The 21,292-nt window shown below is 38.1% G+C and overlaps 1 protein-coding gene across 4 annotated transcripts in view; it reads right to left on the reverse strand.

Moving 5' to 3' along the window:
* The window catches only part of gria1b (glutamate receptor, ionotropic, AMPA 1b), a 100,284-nt gene that overhangs the window by 74,641 nt on the left and 4,351 nt on the right, over window positions 1–21,292 (reverse strand). For all 4 annotated transcript variants that reach the window (XM_017493447.3, XM_017493448.3, XM_017493450.3 and 1 more), the window contains exon 3: window positions 2,211–2,450. In XM_017493447.3, coding sequence (XP_017348936.1) covers window positions 2,211–2,450 — 240 coding nt within the window. The remainder of the gene's footprint in view (window positions 1–2,210; window positions 2,451–21,292) is intronic.

Raw genomic sequence — 21,292 nt, forward strand, 5'->3', positions numbered from 1 at the left:
TATATTAGCAAAGTACACTGGCACAGTGTATGCATCTGACACATTTACTCCAAACCTATTCAATATTCCTTTACAGAAATTTGCATCACAAACCTTTCATTTCATTCAGTGCAGACACCAAGTGCATTATCATATTTTCATCACTGTTTTAGATTCACTTCTGCACCTTATTATAGTAAATTCATCATTTACAGATTAATTAAAGTAGCTCAAGTGAATCAAGGCGCATAAGCCACTTGGCTAAAGCAAATTAGCAGCCCCTCTACCGTGGAATCTCAGCATAACCAGGGAGTCATAACTGAAGTCACTGCACCAGAGACAGTGGAAATATTACACTATAGTATAACACCAACTCTCTGTGCCAAGCTGAACAGCTACAAACAGTATCATGTTCCTCTTCCCTTTCTACATTACACTGTTGTCACTGCGGGTTCCAAAAAAGCTCCTCATTACAAATCAGTACAACCTCTACTGTAGCTATGAGCCTTCTCAAAAAATAACAACAACAACAAAAAAGAAATAACAGAAAACACCCCATCCTCTATCATAGCAGATGTGGTATAAGGAGAAGAATAAAAGCAGCACAGAAACACCTTAGGCTTTGTTCTGCTTTCTCAGTGGTTGATCTTGTCTTCACAGATGATATGCTATACATATATACAGCCATATTCTGGTTATCATAACACAACTGCATAAATAAGGTAAAAGATCATCACATGTGAATATGGCTGGTATTCACTGGTATTTTCACAACCATTTTTGGAATGTTTTCAAAATGTTTGATTAGGTGTGATGTTGCAATATCCAATCAAATCAATCACTCCCATTCCATTTTAAAATGGGTGCACAGTTTACTAGTCAAACAGTAATTCAAAAAAGTAGACTAGTCATCTATTCCAAGAAAAAATTGTTTCAGGACATTGCTACGGCTGTAGGACATGAATCAGGTCTTGAACTTGGACTCAAGCCCAGTGTGGTCTCAAGACGTTTTCTGTATTGATTTGGACTCGTCTCAGTCTTGGACAATGGTCTCACTAAATATGGTCTTGGTCGCAACCGAGAGTTATAAATAATGTTCGTGTGGTCTTTTCTTTGCAAATGCACAAAGTTCAACAAGAAGTGATTCCTTCTTCTAGAAAACAAAGCGTAATCATTGCCACAATGTACAAAATGTAGCCAACTAGTTAAAGTAAAACTTGGCCTTGAAAAGGATTTGATGTTTTGTTTTTTTTATCTCAATCTTGACTCTGTCTCGCGTTTATTTGAAATTGATCTTGACTTGGCCTCAACTTAAGACTCGGCATTGACTTGATCTTGGCTAGGCCTGGTCAAGTTATTAATTCTGAAACTGAGAGTGCAATGTGAAAGCTCCTTATAGCTTACTGATGGATGGAGGACGCGATGTCTGTGGAAGGGTCTGGAAGGTTTTGTCAATTCCAGCCTCAGTAGCATCCAAAATTGAGTCGATGTCTTTGAGCTGGCATTCACTGCTGATCTGACTCTCAACTAGCTGAATGCGACTGAACAGTGATGTGCAACACATGGCTCCGAAAGCACTCTGTAGTGTAGTCTTGTGCAGGTGGCTGTAGAATTGGTTTCATCTGGTCTTATATATTTTCAGACTAACAAAGTCTGCTTTCTTTACATGCCTGCAACTCTTTACCACCTACCTCACTGTCTTTTAAAGCAATACAGCCATGACTGATTGGCTAAATTGGATGAATTTACAGACAACAAAATTGTGCCAAGATCATATAGTTTAAAATCCAACTTTAGTAGTTTGCATATATTTATTACAGATATAGTAAATTTTATTTGCTTAGTATTTTGGTGACATATATTGAGGATGGGTCCTACTAATAGCGTAAATCCACAACCTCTGCTTGGAAGACATGAATTAGAACTTTTAAGGCATTACTTACAGCATTAAAATACTATTTTGGCCTTGCGTCTTTATCTAACAGTGGATCTCAGTATGCAGTAATGTGCAATTTTGGATTGCGCCATCTGATTTTGACTGTTGCATGCCCTGTTCTGCTGCTCCACCAATATCAGTACAAGCGGATTCATTCCTAGCCATGAAAATAGCAACTGTGTGACACACCAGTGTTATAGCCCAAATTTACAGTCGTGGCTGCACAATAATGGAGCCCAAAGCTATACTATTACTCAATAGATTAGCTTTAGACATCTTGGAGGAAATTACCTACCTGAATCTGAGCTATACATGTAGACAAATTTGGTCCACTTGTAGTGTTCCACAAGGCCAATCAGAGCATCCTGGAGCTGCGGCCTGAGTTGGATTACAAACTGATTGTTGGTCTCGATTGGGAAGCTGGGTGTGACGAAGCAGACATGCAGAGCCCCACAGAACGACATCAACATGTTCATGGTCTTCTTGTCATATAGACCGATTATGGCGTAGACTCCTTTAGAGAACTGGGAACAAACTGTGGAAAAAAAGAAAGTTAGGTTGGGCACAGGTATATGTGACATTTCTGTGGGTGCTCTCAAGCACCCCAAATATTTCACATTTTAAACAATCCTATATTTAGATTCATTAAAACATACATGCTAAACACCATGCTTTGTTGAGGAGCCTTGGTGTCTGTATTCAGTTCCATGTCCCAGTCCCAGTGCTCTAATGAAACATAATGGCTCCTGGAACAGTTTTATCCAAAGCTCAAAATCTATGCACTGACACACTAGAATTCAGAGCCTGCTAACCCTTCATAGCAATTAAAATATAATTAAATAATAATTATAATATAATTACTGTACATATACAACACCAATTCCAAAAAAGTTGGGATGCTGTGTAAAATGTAATTAAATGTAAATAAAAACAGAATGCAATGATTTGCAAATCTCATAAACCCGTATGTTATTCACAATAGAACATATCAAATGTTTAAACTGAGTAAATGTAAGGTAAGTAAGGTAGTTTTGAATTTGATGGCTGTAACACGTCTCAAAAATGTTGGTACAGGGCAACAAAAGGCTGGAAAAGTAAGTGTTACTAAAAAGAAAAAGCAGGAGGTTAATTGGTAGCAGGTCAGTAACATGACTGGGTATAAAAAAAAGAGTATCTTAGAGAGCGTCTTTCAGAAGTAAAGATGGGCAGAGGTTCACCCATCTGTTCAAAACTGCGTCTACAATTTGTGGAACAATTTCAGAATTATGTTCCTCAACGTAAAATTGCAAAGACTATGAATAGCTCATAATCTACAGTACATAATTTCTTCAAAAGATTCCAAGAATCTGGAGAAATCTCTGTGCGCAAGGGACAATGGTGAAAATCAATATTGCATGCCTGTGATCTTCGGGCCCTCAGGCAGCACTGCATTAAAAACAGGCATGATTCTGTAATGGAAATCACTGCATGTGCTTAGAAAACACCTCCAGAACTCATTATCTGTGAGCACAGTTCGCCGTGCCACCCACAAATGCTGGTTAAAGCTTTATCATGCAAAGAAAAAACCGTGAACAGGATCCAGAAACGCTGCCATCTTCTCTAGGTCAAAGATCATTTAAAATGGACTGAGGCAAAGTGGAAAACTGTTCTGTGGTCAGACAAATTGAAATTTGAAATTCTTTTTGGAAACCATGGATGCCACGTCCTCTAAACTAAAGATGACTAAAGAGGAGAGGGACCATCCAGCTTTTTATCAGCACTCAGTGCATTAGTGCCTATGGAATGGGTAGCATAGACATCTGGAAAGGCACCATCAATGTTGAAAGGTATATACAGGTTTTAGAGCAAGATATGCTTCCATCCAGATTCCATCCCATCTTTACTTCTGAGAGACTCTGCCTCTCAAAGATACTCATTTTATACCCAGTCATGTTACTGACCTGTTCTCAATTAACCTAATTAGTTGCAAAATTTTCCTCCAGCTGTTTCTGTTTAGTAACACTTATTTTCCAGCCTTTTGTTGCCCCGTCCCAATTTTTTTGAGATGGTTTGTGACCATCAAATTCCAAATTACCTTATTTTTTACTTAAAATTGTACATTTCCTCAGTTTAAACATTTGATATGTTTTCTATGTTTTATTGTGATTAACATATGGGTTTATGAAATTTGCAAATCATTGCATTCCGTTTTTATTTACATTTATTTACATTTCACACAGTGTCCCAACTTTTTTGGAACTGGGGTTGTAATATAATCTTGAATCAGCTGGTATAGATTATTTTTTGATAACATCACGGTTCTGGCAGTAGTTCTGCCTGTAAGGTTTTTATTCATGCACTCATTATAATGTTATTGTTTCTATAGTTACCGCTCATACACAGGGACTTGTATGGTGGATGCTTCACATTAATTATAATTCTAATATTAAATGGATTAATAAAAGGTGTTGCTATTTAACAAAAAAAATGTATATGTATAATCATTGATGTAGTGATGTTTTTTGTTAGGAGACATTATTATTTAACATTTATCAAAGATGTCATCACTTAGCCAGTGAGGCTATCATGGGCACAGACTCACCAAAACTGGACATTTGAAGACTCGCAAAAGACCAGATGATTCTTTAGCTGACCAGTTTGGGTGAGCCTGTGTCTGTGTTAGCCTTCGATTCCCATTCTTCAATTCACTTAAATTTTTATTTGTATAGCACGTTTATCAATGGACAGTGTCTCAAAGCAGCTTTATAGAAACATGTAAACACAGGATACAGATTTTAAGTGTGTGAATTTATCCCTATTGAGCAAGCCGGTTGCAACGGTGGCAAGGAAAACTTCCTAAGATGATATGAGGAAGAAACCTTGAGAGGAACCAGACTCAGAAGGTAACCTATCCTCATCTGGGTAACAATGGATAATTTGAAAGTAAAAGAAATTTCATTATGGTTTTAACATGAAGTCTGTTTGTTGAACTAGTCCGTTGTTCACCAAAGGAGACCTGAGGGCAAAACTGTATGTGGTAATTGCAGTCCCAAGGCCATAGCAGCAACCATAGTCCCAGCAACCACAGCGAGAATTCCGTTCTTGGCTGACAGGAGTGGAGCCTGATGTGGTCTTCCGCTGATGTAGCCCATCTACTTCAAGGTTTGATGTTTTGAGCATACTGAGATGCTTTTCTGCACAACATGGTTGTAAAGAGTGATTATTTTAGTTACTATACTGTATCCTCCCCGGTAGCTTGAACCAATTTGGCCTTGGACCTCTCTTATAAATAAGGCCTTTGCTTCCACAGAATTGTCGCTCATTCAATGTTTTTTGTTTTTCCACATCATTCCATGTAAACTCTAGAGACAATTGTGTGTGAAATTCCTAGGAGATCAGCATTTTCTGAAATACTCAAATCAGCCCATCTGGTACCAATATCTATCCCATGATCAAAGTCACAGAGATCACACTTTTTCTTCATTCTGATTTTTGATGTGAATATTATCTGAAGTGCTTGACCTGCATCTGCATGATTTATTTTTATTTATTTATTTATTTTTTGTGCTACTGCCACATGATTGGCTGATTAGATAACTGCATGTACAGGTGTTCCTAGTAAAGTGGACGGTTCATGTATGTAACTATAATCCATTAAAATGTGTGTGTTGTGTCCTTCATTAATAAATTAAACCTTGTAATCATTGGTAAATTGCTGTGGTATAAGCAAAATAACACAATCCAGACCATATTGTTATAGGAAAATAATCCACTTTGAGCTCCATAGGCTGCATTATTAATATCATTGTTAAATTGGTAATAGAACACCACAAGGCTGTTATATATCCCAAAATACTGGAAACAAAAATTAAGTTACTATGTTCTCACAAACTAATGCTTTACTCTTGACCATTTAAGGCCCTGTGATGAACGTGATGTGCTTGAAGGCTGTTTTGAACTGTGTAGACCCTATTACAATCCTTCTTTACTCCAAACCCACCAACCATACAATCCATAATATCCTTGATCATACTGTATTAGCAGTGGCATAACCGAGATAAGGAAACAGAACAAAATCTGATCTCGCTTCAGTATTTGTTTTAATTTCTCAAGTAGGTAGGCATCGCACTGTCTATCATTCTTGCCTTCACTACCTTCACACATACAAAGTTTGAATGCTTAGCTCCAGGCAAGCGTACTTTCAAACATAACCAATACAGCCCAACCTCCACTGGGATTGGCTCTGCAAGCAGCAAACCTCTACTTTTTCACTCTGTACCCACTAAACTTGCCTCCATTCATATATCATCCTCAATACAATTCAGCAATGTTTTCCTTAACTGATTGCATGGATTACCAAATGTCCTGCCATTACTTTGAGATTGATATCTCTTTGCTAGATAAAACACTATTGCATGGCTGCACAAAGCCATTACTGCTATCATTTGAAGAGATAACAGTACATTTCCAAGTGCATGTACTGTGGGCATATATTTTTTTAGCTTCCCACTTCTAGATAAATGTCAAATTAAAAAAAAGAAGAAAAAAAACATGGGTTAGAAACTCTAAGGCAGTGGTGCTTGGAAAGGTTTGTGAGGTGTGAGTTTGGCATGGTTGTGTGCATATGGGGTCTGGAGTGCAGTGGAGTGAGAGAGGAGAGAAACAGCTTGCTTTTCAGCCTCAGGCATTCTCACTGCTGCTGAGATGTTTGCGACAGACTGCTCCAGAGGCGAGCAAGCCTTTCTGATCTCCGGGCTCCCTTGTGGAGATTTTAGGACAGGCCTGCATGGGATTGCTCTAGCAACTTCTGCTCTGTATCTGTTTTCTTTCTTTTTCATTATTTTTTTTAACCCATAGTCAATCTCACCTACCGCACGACAGCTAAAAACCTTGGGAAATCTGTCTCCTGAGAGACACATCAAGCCAGCTATTGTATCTTTTCATACTGCTGCTTATGCACCATAACCTTAGAATACCAGCTCTCCTATTCTGTATAGAGTTGTGTCCAAGACTTACCCTTTCTTCAGTGGATAATATGGCCTGCATACTGTAGCTTGTTATGTAAGAACTGCTGCTGTAATCACAAACACTGTCCTGTGCTCATCCCAGGACTCTTATTCACAATACATTCATAATGAACAGACACAACGTACAACGTACAACATACAACCGCTGAAGAGTAAAGATTTATAATTCCACTATCTGGTGTCATAGGTTCCCTTTTGAGTCTGGTTCTTTCAAGGTTATTTCCTCATGTTGTCTCAGGGAAATTTTCCTTGATGCTGTCACCACTGGCTTGCTCATTAGGGAACTGAACAGAACATGAGCAGATCATTACTGACTCGCTCTAATTGATATGAGAGAGGGGTCATATGTGTACATGGACTCTACTGTATGTGGCTGATGTGTTGTTTGAATTAAAATTGGCCATAAACCAATGGTTCCCAAACGTTTTGGTGTGTATTATATTCCTATATATCCACATCCTGTTGTGTTTTATTCCTTACTTAACATTTTAGTGATGTCTTTGACCAACAAAGACACAAACTTTTTGGATTACAGTCACAGAGATCATTTGTGTCATCAGTAATGAACGGAGAAAGATGGCTGCCTGCATAGTATCTGATAAAAATGATAAGAAAGCTTAGTTTATTTTCTATCTACTTAATATCATCTACAGTAGCATTTTATGATGATGAAATGTACATTACCCCAACTGAACTAACTTAAATTACAAATTTCTCATCACCCTGAAATAAACTATGAGTCTATGAAGTCTTTAATGTTTTTATACAAAAGAAAATGAAAATAATTGTGCGTAACCTGTCCCATGACCTGTTACTCAGTAAAAAACTTGTGAGTCCGTGCAAAAAAAAATAAAAATAAAAATAAAAGCATTAGCTTACTAACTTTTTTATGTTTTAAAGTTTATCATCAGTAGTGTTTAATAAATGTTTATGCTTAATAAATATAAATAATGTAGTTTTCTCACAGGTATTTATTTCCAATTTGGTATCTGCATTTTACTTGCCATCAGCTTCACTGAATAGCATCCCTTAAAAAACATATCAGTTGACCACTACCTTAGATTTCAACCAGAGATCCATTCTTTTGTCTGTGCAGTCAGGTTGTTTCTCAGAGTTGCCACAAAAGTGTTACAGGATTGACATGGAATCACTTATCAGGATTAGATGGGGGATATGGTGGCTTAGTGGTTAGCACTGATTCCCACCTCCGCCCTGTGTGTATGGAGCATGTTCTTCTCATGTTTCAGGGGTTTCCTCCAGGTACTCCGGTTTCCTCCCGCAGTCCACAGACATGCATTGTAGGCTGACTGGAATTTCCACGTTGACCGTAGTGTGTGAATGTGTGTGTGATTGTGCCCTGTGGTGGGTTGGCACCCTGTTCAGGGTGTCCCCCGCCTTGTGCCCCGATTTCCCTGGGATAGGCTCCAGGATTCCCCGCAACCCTGTGCAGTATAAGCGGTACGGAAAACAGATGGATGGATTAGATGGCCTCTACAGTCACTACTGTCTGTAAGTTAACGTTAAACACAATAAATGTAAACGCAATCCTTTGGCACTAAATCATTCAAAACTTATAAATATACTGAACAGGACGTGTATCTATCAAAATTTGTAATTGTTTGCCCAAAGCAAGCATAAAATTAACCTTATTCTGATAGAGCAAACAGAGAATACTTCTGTTTTTGCTGCTACAGACTGCACTCTGACACATAAGAGCGGAATCAAAATCAGCAAAATTCTGATAAACTATATAAATAAAGGAGCAGTTTGTAATTATTGAAGCCCCTTTGCTGCCTACAGGGTGAATTACAATCTTTATGAAAAAGTTGGCACATCTCTCCTTTCACCTTGTGTGCCTGTTTTTGAAACTATGTATGCCTTGTGGGTTGCCTTTGAAGGAAAAGGGACTAGAGCTGAGTATCTCTGTTCCAGCTGGCTTGAAAAGTGTAAAACAGAAGAAGAAAAAGAAGAAACTCGTATGATCTGCTCCAATGCACTATTGCAAATCACAGTTTTATTCAGGTATGTTTAAAAACACTTTCAAGTCTTAAGTCTGTATTCAAATTGCATAACGTCATCCCATCTAGGGTGTTTCCCTGGGAAAGGCTCCGTATTTGCCACAACCATGACCAGAATAAAGCATTTACAGATGATGAATGAATGAATGATAATAAGGTACTGTGCTAGTAGCAAGTTGAACTAACCCTATGTTCATACCAGCAAGCTTCCAAAGTTAACTAGTTGAATGCACATTAAATAACTTACTAAACAGTGTTAGTAATTTATTATTTGTTTGATTTAAATGCTAGGCTTCATACTACCTTCCTTGGCAGATTAGCAAAGCTAAGCTAACTGTATTACAGTATATGCATACTCTCACCTACAATCTCTATTCCAAGTGTTATTTTTCTCCATGATGTCTCTATACACAGTTAATGAGAGTTCATATATGATAGGATAAATTTTTCTTCTATTTTTGTGAGTCAAACCGTAAACAGGAACTAACTGCGGGTACGAACTAAGGTTGTGAGTGGGGAGCTGAATTACTTTTTGTTTTGTTTTTTTACATTTATGATATCATATAGCACCTAATTTGCATAGAACTGACAAAATCTCAATTTAATTTTTGCTTGTCATGCTATTACTTGATTGCTTATTGCATCTATTCATCCATCCATATCTTCTATTCTGCTTATCCTACAGGCCCATCCCAGGGAGCATCAGGCACAAGGCGAGGTACATCCTGGACAGGATGCCAATCCATCGCAGGGCACATTCACACACCCATTCATACACTACGGACAGTTTGGACATGCCAATCAGCCTGCCATGCATGTCTTTGGACTGGGGGAGGAAACCGGAGTACCTGGAAGAAAACCCCACAGCACGGGGAGACAGGGAACATGCAAAGTCTGTACACACAGGGCAGCGGTGGGACTCGAGCCCCCAACCCTGGTGGTGTGAGGCGAAGGTGCTAATCACTAAGCCACTGTGCGCCCTGTTTATGGCATGCTACTGTGAATGTAGGGCAAGACTGCCTATCACTGTGCTCCTCTTGGATACAAAATTATCACAGATAAGTAACTAGAACATTTACAAAATTCATTTATAATAATTCCCCATTCTGTAATTACATCCAATATCCACACAGTATCATTGTGTATGCTAAACCAGTTTGCTGCGAGCTAAAGCATCTCATTCATCCCATGCTATTAGTGAAGGACAGAGGTCATTCAGCCCCTCAGAGATGCACATCATGGGATAAAAATGCAAGGCTCATGCAAGGCTCCCCAGCTGCTTGTAACATCCCCTGAGGTCAGTTTCTTAGTGACCAAGCACATTAAGCTCATGAAATCCCTGTCCTACACAATCAACAATGACACTCCTCTAGCCAGTCTATACTGTACTAACTGAAGACAGCTCTCACTGCCTGAGAGGGGTTTTATTTCAAAACCTGGAAGGGCTGGAAGTCCTTGCTAAAGGCTGTGCAGCTGATCCAAGACTGGACATATGTAAACTTAAGCTGAGGACAGAAAGCAGGTTTCACCTTACATGCTCACTTAGGGACACATTTTCTCATTTTGTAGGTCTGCTGATGATGCACAGGTAGTATCTCCTCAGTACCCCTCAGAAGAGCCATGTAATCCATACAGAGTACACACACAAAGGTCTTTTTGTTCTAAGTCTTGGTTTGATGAAAGCTGACTCAATGACTCTCTTTGGAGCCTGGCTGATTGACATGCTGAAGACATTTGGCCTGGCTGCCTGTCAGGGTGATAAAAAGGCTGATATTAGTAAGAATGACGGGCCGAGAAGGCTTGATCACATGATCACTGAGCAGCCTCACCTAAGACCTTACACCACTGTGCTCACAATCCAACACAGTCATGTTTTAAGTAGGGCTGAATCTATATAATAACGTCCACATATTTCACTAAAATCTCTTGAATATGGTGCTCAAGTGTTCAAATTGTATCCAACAGAAAACACAGAAAAAAATCCAAACAGTCTGCAAAATAAATTGCATGAAAACATCTGAATTTTGAGGAAATGTTCAGTGTAGCCTTTGCAATGAATTATTCATAACATTATTTATAATTAGTTATAAGATTTGAATTGATGCACACGGTGGCTTAGTGATTAGTACGTTCGCCTCACACCTCCAGGGTCGGGGTTCGATTCCCACCGTGGCCCTGTGTGTGCGGAGTTTGCATGTTCTCCCCGTGCTGCGGGGGTTTCCTCCGGGTACTCCGGTCCAAAGACATGCATGGTAGGCTGACTGGCATGTCCAAAGTGAACGTAGTGTATGGATGGGTGTGTGAATGTGTATGTGAGTGTGCCCTGCGATGGATTGGCATTCTGTCCAGGGTGTACCCCGCCTTGTGCCCCATGTTCCCTGGGATAGACTCCAGGTTTCCCCGTAACCCTGAAGGAAGGATAAGCGGTGGAATTGATGCAAATATTATAAAGAAAAGACAGGAAAACAAGCATTTCCACCATTTCAGGGTTACGGAGAGTAGTAATATTATCAGTTGTGCAGTGGCAATCACAAAAACTCAGCTGTATGATGGAATTTTAAGTGATTCTGCATTAAACAGTAAACAGTAACACTATATAGACCTTTAACAAATCGGTTGTCTAATGTCCACACACTGACATTTTCCATGTTAATTGCTGCGCAATGTGTTTGAATGTGCTAAAAAAACAAAACAGTATATTTAACCACAGGGGCACGGTGGCTTAGTGATTAGCACTTTCGCCTCACACCTCCGGGGTTCGAGTCCTGCCGGGGCCGTGTGTGTGGAGTTTGCATGTTCTCCCCATGCTGTGGGGGTTTCCTCTGGGTACTCCCGTTTCCTCCCCAAGTCCAAAGACATGGTAGGCTGATTGGCGTGTCCAAAGTCTCCATAGTATATGAATGGGTGTGTGAGTGTGTATGTAAGTGGTAGAAGATGGATGGATATTTAATCACTTTCTAATTATCATCACCATTAACATGTTAAATTTGCAGATTCCTTGTAGGCCCATTTATTTATTTTAAATAAATCCTGTTTTCTGTTTCAAAAGTGCACTTTTTCTGTCTGCACTCTGATGTGTACTCCGATGTCTATGCAAAATGCGCAAAAGGTTGGCAGGTCTTGTAATATAATATAATGTAATCAGAGGAAGCCTCACTGGACATCATGGCAACGTAATATCATGTAAAGATGTTATACTGTGAAATCGTTATATCGCACAAGCCTAGTGTATGTGTTGGAAATTTAAAGCTAATTTAAATAGCAAAGCTAATAAATAATATACAAAGAGTAAATGATGCATGAATGTGTTATGATTAAGATGTAATGAATTTAGAAGTGAAATAACGTGTCAGTAGAAATAAGGCTTATGCATAAATGCTTATGAAATTACTCAAAACTACTTATACTTAGGGCTGGGTGATAAAACGGTATCAGAATTTATCGACGGTACACCTTTATCGGTAACAATAGAAAAAATGTTCAGTATAATGCTCAATAAAATGTAAACAGACATGCAGTTTGGATGCATGAACAACCCTCAAGGGTGCGTCATCTCTGGATCATAAACAGCCTATCCTATGCCTTGATAAAGGAGTGTGCTACAAGTGACAAGCAAACAGCCAATAACAAGTTGCGTATCTGTGGGGTTCGGTTGCATCATCACCACGTGACATCAGAACACACGAACACTAGGGCTGTACAATTAATCGAATATCGATCTCGATTACGATTTTGACTGCCCACGATTACATGAACATGATCGACTGAGATATCGACGTTTAAAGTTTGTCCACCGCTCATAGAAAACTCTGCTGCATATCAAATCAAGCGCTTCCTAAACTTACAGCCAGTCACCATAGAGTGGCGCAGGGATGACGTCATTTTTTACGCCAAAACCTGGAAACGAGTTAGCATTTTAGCGCTCGAGCTGCCAGCTTCACTTTGTGCTCCAGCGCTTGCACAAGGGGAAATCATGACACTAACATGTTGCTAAATGGCACTACAAAGGTTGTCTGTGACATTAAACGTCATCACGCCGAACAGGAAAAAACTTTGCAGATAAACTGGTTTGTGCTGTGCACAATTCCCAACGAAAATGTGGATGAAGATTCATCCACAGAGTAAATCTGTATTATGGAATATGTTTTTAAATTAAGTTTGGAAAAGTTGTTGGAAGCTTGGTGATAGTGACGTTGAAGCCAAGCGACCGTGGTGTAGTTCGTTTATAGCATACGGTTAGCTTTTTATTTCTGCCGATTGTATTTAGGCTTTAAACTTCATAAAAGTTGTGTTCATTTGTGAAAATTATCTTGATGCACAAAAAGTATTGTAAAGTTTTGTTGGTCTAGAGCTTATTTTTTGCAATAATCCAAAAGCCTATGGGAAAATCCTATTGGGTTTTTGTCGAGGGAACCAGTGTGATGCTAACATCCGGCTTCTGGTACAAAATGACATGCACCATTCTAGTAGGTGATTTGTCTGCGTCTCTCCTCTTGTAAACAGTTATTGCCTTTTCTGCATAGGTATGAATTGTTTTCATTTGGTTGCCTCAAAGTTTCACATTGCACACATTTTGTAACATTTATTTATTAAGTTCAAGAGTTTCTTTAACACTTATTCATTTAATCTTCATATAAGATATAAGAGAAGATATTTGATTAAATTCTATTTTGTTTTTGACTATTAAACCTTCAATTATTTGTTGTTTGCCTTAATAAAGTGGGTAAATTAAAAATATAGTGCTTAAATTCAAATAATTTTTTCTACTGGTCTTTGTTAAAAAAAAGATTAAAATTTATCAATAATTATCAATACCGAATGATATGAAATATTACATCGTGATACATTTTTTATCTGTACCGCCCAGCCCTACCATTCCATATAAATGTATGAGGTAAGTAAATGTAGTAAAAGTAAATTTTCCATTTTATGACAATACAAATCATAATAATATAAAATATTAATGTTCAAAGAATTATTTAATGCTTTGCTATTATTATACACTGATCAGCCATAACATTAAAACCAATTAACATGGATTATCTCATTACAATGGCACCTGTCAAGGGGCGGGATATATCACGTAGCAAGTGAACAGTCCGTTTTCAAAGTTGAAAACGGACTGTTCACTTGCTACGTGATATATCCCGGCCTAGTCTGGCCTAGTCTGATGAATCATGTCTTCTTTTACATCATTTCGATGGCCAGGTGAGTGTGCATCACTTACCTACCTACCTAAACATTTTTGCAGACCAAGTATACCCCTTCATGGCAATGGTATTCCATAAAGGCAGCGGAATTCAAGAATGGTGTGAGGAACATGACAAAGAGTTCAAGGTGTTGACTTGACCTCCAAAGCAGCTTTACAGAAATATATAAACACAAGATGCAGATTTTAAGTGTGTGAATTTATCCCTGTTGAGCAAGCCGGTGGCGACGGTGGAAAGGAAAAAGTCCCTAAGATGAAAGGAGAAAGAAACCTTGAGAGGAACCAGACTCAGAAGGGAACCCATCCTCATCTGTTTAACAATGGATAGTGTGAAAGTAAAAGAAATTTCATTATGGTTTTAACATAAAGTTAGTTTGTTGAACTAATCCACTGTTCACCAAAGGAGACCTGAGTGCAAAACTGCATGTGGTAATTGCAGTCCAAGCGGTACCATCCTAAGCAATCCCCAGGCTGTAAACTCCAGTTGATGAGAGCTCCATCCAGAAGTAGGGCATCAGGATGGATCAGGCAGGACCGGAGAGCAGAAAGGGTCAGGATCACAGGTATCTCCATAAAATCATGTGTGGCTCAACAGAAGTAGAGAGGGAGAGGGAGATAAAGAGAGGGAGAGATTATTAAGTATGCTTAAAGGATCTTCCGCTAAAATCTTGATGCCAGATATCACAGCACACTTTCAGAGGTCTTGTGGAGTCCATGCCTCGACAGGTCAAAGCTGTTTTGGTGGCACCATGGGGACCTACACAATATTAGGCAGGTGGTTTTAATGTTATGGTTGATCAGTAGATATTTCTTTTCTGCTTCATTGTACTACCTAGCACTGCTCACTCTCTGAAGCAGTAGGAAACCCAGTGTTGTTGTTTACAGAGACCACAGAGTTTATCATGTACCAAAACTACAATTAATCTGCAGGGTTGTCACATAAGCATGGAATTAACAAAGAAATAAAATTTGCAAATTAAAAACTCATTCAAATTATGGTTTTTAATAATCATCTATATGTTTTAAGCTCTTTATTTTATATAATATTAATATATATAATACTAATATATAATATATTATTAGTGGTGGCTCAGTGGTTACTGATCAGAAGGTCAGGAGTTCAAGCCCCAGCTCTGTCAAGCTACCACTGTTGGGGCTTGGGCGAGACCCTTAACCCTCAATTGCTCAGTTGTATAAATGAGATAAATGTAAGTCGCTCTGGATAAGGGTGTCTGCCAATATATATTTTATTATGTTATATTATTATATTTATATTATATATATATATATATATATATATATATATATATATATATATATATATATATATATATATATATATATATATATATATAAATTATATTTAATATAGTGATGTTAAGTACCACAAAAAACCTTTCATATGATTTGTATGCTACTGATGACTTCCTTTAATTAAATGATGAATATGAATTAAATCTTGGGTTTTTACTTAACCTTATTGATTCTTCAGATATATTGGAAAAACTATTTGACAAAATAATGGACAGCTGCAGCCCTATCTATCTTAAAATAAAACTTCAATTATTGTAAGCAGTGGAAGTCTATCAGTTAGAATTAAAGTTAATAATAATAATAATAATAATAATAATAATAATAATAATAATAATAATAATAATACATGTTAATAGGATTCTCTTGACAAGTTTTCTTAATTCAGAAAAGAAATAAAAAGACAGCACTGCCACAGTGTCAGCTGCTCTGTTTTAACTAGCAGGTGCTGAACAAAGCTCCCATTTATTACAATAATTGGTATGGCATCTGAATTATTAATAACTATTTCCTCTAAGAGGCTGAGACATAATTAAGGCCAAGCCATCTGTTTGTCTTTTATTGCAATACTATTATAAAAATTATTGTTAAGATACCCAGTATACACTTATCCACCATAATGTTAAAACCAGCTGTGTCATATTGTGTAGGTCCAACTTCTGCAAACAAAACAGCTCTGAGCCGTTGAGGCATGGACTCCACAAGACCTCTGAAGGTGTGCTGTGGTATCTGGAACCAAGATGTTAGCAGCAGATCCTTTAAGTCCTTAAATTGCAAGGTAGGGCCTCCATGGATCGGACTTCCCAAAGATGCTCGACTGGATTGAGATCTGCGGAATTTGTTAACACCTTGAACTCTGTCATGTTCCTCAAAACATTCCTGAACAATTTTTGCAGTGTGGCAGTGCACATTATAATGCTGAAAGAGGCCAATGCTATTAGGGAATACCAATGCCATGTAGGGGTGTACTTAGCCTGCAACAGTGATTAGATAGGTGGTACGTTTCAAAGTAACACATGAATGCCAGGACTCAAGGTTTCCTAGTAGAACATTGCCTAAAGCATCACACTTCCTCCACAAGCTTGCCTTCTTCCCATAGTGCATCCAGGTGCCATCTCTTCTCCTGGTAAGCAACGCACAAGAACCCAGCTATCCACATGATGTAAAAGGAAATGTGATTCATCAGACCAGGCCACCTTCCATTGCTCCATGGTCCAGTTCTGATGCTCACATGCTCATTGTAGGCGCTTTCTGCAGTGGGCAGGGGTCAACATGGGTACTCTGACTGGTCTGCAGCTAAGCAGCCCCATACACAGCAAGCTGCAATGCACTGTGTTCTCAATCCTTTCTATCAGAGCCAGCATTAAACTTATCAGCAATTTGTGCTACAGTAGCTCTTCTGTGGGATTAGACCAGACGGACTAGCCTACGCGCTGCACGTGCATCAATGAGCCTTGGGTGCCCATGACCCTGTCTCCAGTTTACTAGTTGTCCTTCCTTGGACCACTTTTGGTAGGTACTAACCACTGCATACTGGGAACACCCCACAAGACCTGCCGTTTTGATGTTCTGACCTAGTTGTCTAGCCATCACAAATTAGCCCTTGTCAAAGTCGATCAGATCTTTACGCTTCCCCATTTTTCCTGCTTCCAACACGTCAATTTCGAGAACTGACTTTTCACATGCTGCTTAATATATCACACCACTTGACAGGTGCCACTGTAATGAGATAAGCAATGTTAGTGGTTATGATTTGTGAATATATCAAATATATAATATATCAAAATTAGCATAAATAAAACTATGCTTTTCTGTTTTCTCAGCCATGTGAGCGGTCAGACTCAATGTAATAAAATTCACACAATGGAAAAGGCAATTCACTATAGGAGAATGGCGGCATGTCGACGGACTAAAGTTCTCAGATTGCTTTGTGGCTAACAAACATGATTCCTAGCACACATACTCATTCCCATACAGTAGTTTCCATTTGCCCAACTACTAATCATTCAATTAACTATTCAGTCACGCACACACACACAATAAATCCAAACTCTGGACATTTACCAAATGCAAAGTATCGCTCAGTGTATTCTTATATCATATGCCAAGCATTTCTCTTTGTTCACGATATTGTGGTTTTGACTTCTGGTTTTTGCATTTTGGATATCCTAGTTTTCACTGTTTGTTAATCTCTGTATGTTTTATGACCACGATCTTGTCTGATATTTTGGAATTGTCCACCAGTTTAGTTAATAAAGACATTTACTTGCAACTGCAGCAGTCGCTGCTGCCTGACAAAAAGACATGGGACATGAAAGACTCATTTGTTTCTGCTAGCAGTTATTTTATCTATGTGGATTTTGACCTGTGAATACACAACCCTCTTCTGTACCTATGTCACTGAGCAAATAGAGAAAAAGAAGAATATCATCATCATACATATTGCCTTGTTATTTTTTAATGTACATCTGGTACTTAAACATTCACGCTACATTCTCTCCAAAATAGCAACTACTCGATGATATCACATGATCAGTTAGTCTATGTGCTTCAAAAAATTCCTGACAGTATCTGAGTATGAGAAAATAAATGTCGTAAGTGCGTTGCACAGTGATTTACCAATTACTTTTTATTTTATTAATAAACAACACATCACGTGACATGAACTGTTTATAGTTTGATATAATGTTCTGGAATGTCCGTGACACAAGTTAGTTCCAGCTATAAACAATCACCAGCCTCTTAAATTAATAAGACAAAAAAATTTGCAGCTTGTCATGTAACCAAGAAACCAGGGGGGGAATGCAAACTCCTCTGTCCTAAAGACTCTCCCATGGAGGAAAACCTACCAGCTGACACTGGAGACTCCTTCCATAAATGTTACATAAATGTCTTCTAACAGAAAACTTTGCCATATCAATGATTATACATTTTTATTTGGTAAACAGCCACATAAGTTTTTTTTTTTTTTAAATCAGTTTATTATTAGGCTTAGACTACATGGACATCTGGCATACAAGTTCTTGTGAATTGTTGCTATAGAAATGATAACACATTAGAAGTAGCGCATTAATATTAACATTTTATTGATGTTACAGCCGGAAGTGTTGGCCAAGCTGTGATGTTATAGATAATTAATCAATACTTTCTGTTTCGCGAATTCAACAGTTCAACCGTATAACAACAGTATAACAGTATAACCTTCTTTTTAAATGCCAGTTTTACCAATATTTTGTATTCCTATTTATTAATGTCAGTAATAAAAGTATAACGACTACATTTTCTACTGTCCTGATACCCAATAGTTGATCAACAATAAATATATTTCCCTAGAGTTGTTGACAGTTGATTATATTGTACAACATATGGACATGAACTGGATTGTAAATTGGACATGGACTAATGGTAATTTTGTAACAATTGTATAAAGCAAGCTTATACATTCAGCTTGTTGCTTATACAGTAAATCCAAGAATTTATGCAGATTACAATGAAATATGAGTTCAACCCATACAAGTTTATTATTCATGTCATTAGCCTAGAGCTGTACCATTCACACACATACTAAAAACAACGTTGGTGTTGGGAATTAAAAAAAAGGCTTTCAATTCCTTTATACTTTTAGAAAAAGCTGCTCCTTTTGACAAGAAAAGAACATAAGGGTTAAAGTAGCAAAAATCCAGACACGCTGCACTGAGGCATTAATGTTACATGAAAATATTCCCTATGACATTACATAGAGTGATATTATAGCATGGGCAGCTCTAATTAATAATTTTCAACCCCAATCTTTCTGTATTTTGTTCCATTTTCCAATTCCAGATGGTCCTCAGGAGTTCTGTTACTGTGAGTACACTGTGGTAGGTGACAATAAGCACTCTGATACGCACGTATTATGTACGGCGCTCCTTCTTTAGTATGGTACATAAGAATATCATTGAATGCTTGTAAACATCCTAATCTCTGTCATTCCTTCTACAAGGTAACGAAATGTCTCAGGAGAATTACACACTAGAAAATACAGTTCTGTCCCTGTATTGATGATTTCTTTAAATGTTCCAACTCTGTCTTTTGTGCTCCATCATCTGAAAATCTTTCTTGAAATGGCATTTTTAATCACTTCTCCAGAGAGCAATGTCCTATTCCAGCACAATATTGCCTTTGTGCATAAATGGATTTTTAACAACTCTCGACAGCGAGGACAGGGGCACTGCTACTCATGCACATTCAGAAAATAAATTTCGGAAAAAGAATCATTTTGGTTATGAGACGATGAATAATAGATTAAATGAATGTGGCAGACGCAGGCTGTGCCGAGCGATTAGTGCGGCTCCTCTGAGACGCAGCCACTTTGACGGGCCTTTAAAGCTGCCATTGGAGCAAAGTTGCACGGCACTGTGAATAGTTACCGTAAGTGGCTTCCTTTGTGTATGTAAACCCTGTCGGCCTTCAGATGCTGGATGGAACATTTTTTGATCATAACAACGCCAGCTGAGAGATACATTTGCAATAAAAAAAATCCGGTTGATGTTTAACACTCTCCCAAGGCTTGTTGTTAAACTTTATCCATCACCTTTATTCATCTTTATTCAGAATATAACTGGCCCAGTCTGCTTATAAACTAGGGGTTTAAACTAGGGGTTTAAATAGTTGTAATTAAATGCTGATTTGCAAACAAAGTTTGCAGTAATCAGGCCTGGTTGCATCTAGTTCAACTGAACCCCATTATGAATGCAGTTTCATATATTTTGGGAATTAGTAACTACGGGGGCAAATACATTTTCACACAGGCCCATTTGGTACTGGATAACTTTTTTGCTTCAAATTATAAATAACATTATAATTTAAAAACTGTATTTTATGTTTAGTCAGGTTGCCTTTTGTTTTATCTTAGATTGTGTTTTAATTTCTGAAACAATTTAGTATGTGACATACACAAAAACAGAACAAGTACTTTTTCACAGCACTGTATCCAAATGTTCATATCTGTAATCACGATTTGTTGTGTTTTCAGGGGAAACCGCAATTGTTTACCAGCATATGGAGTTCTGCAGCCTTTAAAACATTTTTGCATAACTATTCCCATTAAAGTAAATGACTGAATTGAATCCAGACCTGCCTGATCCATAATGATTCCCTACTTCTGGATGGAGTTCTCATCAACTGGAGGCTGCAGCCTGGAGATTGCTTAGGATGGTACCGCTTGAAGTACCATGGAAATAGTTTTGGACCTCAATTCCACAAGGACATTCTCGCTGTAGTTACTGGGACTATGGTTGCTGCTATGGCCTTGGGACTACAATCACCACTATGGACTAGTTCAACAAACAGACTTCATATAAAAACCATAATGAACTTTCTTTTACTTTTACACTATCCATTGTCACCCAGATGAGGGTGGGTTCCCTTCTGAGTCTGGTTCCTCTCAAGGTTTCTTCCTCATATCATTTTAGGGAGTTTTCCTTGCCACCATCACCGTTGCTCAATAGGGATAAATTCAGACATTTAAAATCTGTATCCTGTGTTTATATGTTTCTGTAAAGCTGCTTTGAGTCAATGTCCATTTTTAAAAGCACTATACAAATAAAATTTAATTGAAATAATTTAAATTGAACTGAACTGAGATAAATGTGTGCAGACTTCATTCTTTAAGAGATTAATAATTTATATCTGAACCTATACCATATCGCCAAAAGTTTGTGGACACCTGACCATTACACCCATATATGGTTCTTCCCCAGACCGTTGTCAAACAACTTAATAGAATGTATTTTTATGCTGTAGCATTACAATTTCCCTCCAATTGAACTAAGAAGCCCAAACCTGTTCCAGC

The sequence above is a fragment of the Ictalurus punctatus genome, chromosome 18 (assembly GCF_001660625.3).
Source record: "Ictalurus punctatus breed USDA103 chromosome 18, Coco_2.0, whole genome shotgun sequence".
In the NCBI taxonomy this organism is placed as follows: domain Eukaryota; kingdom Metazoa; phylum Chordata; class Actinopteri; order Siluriformes; family Ictaluridae; genus Ictalurus; species Ictalurus punctatus.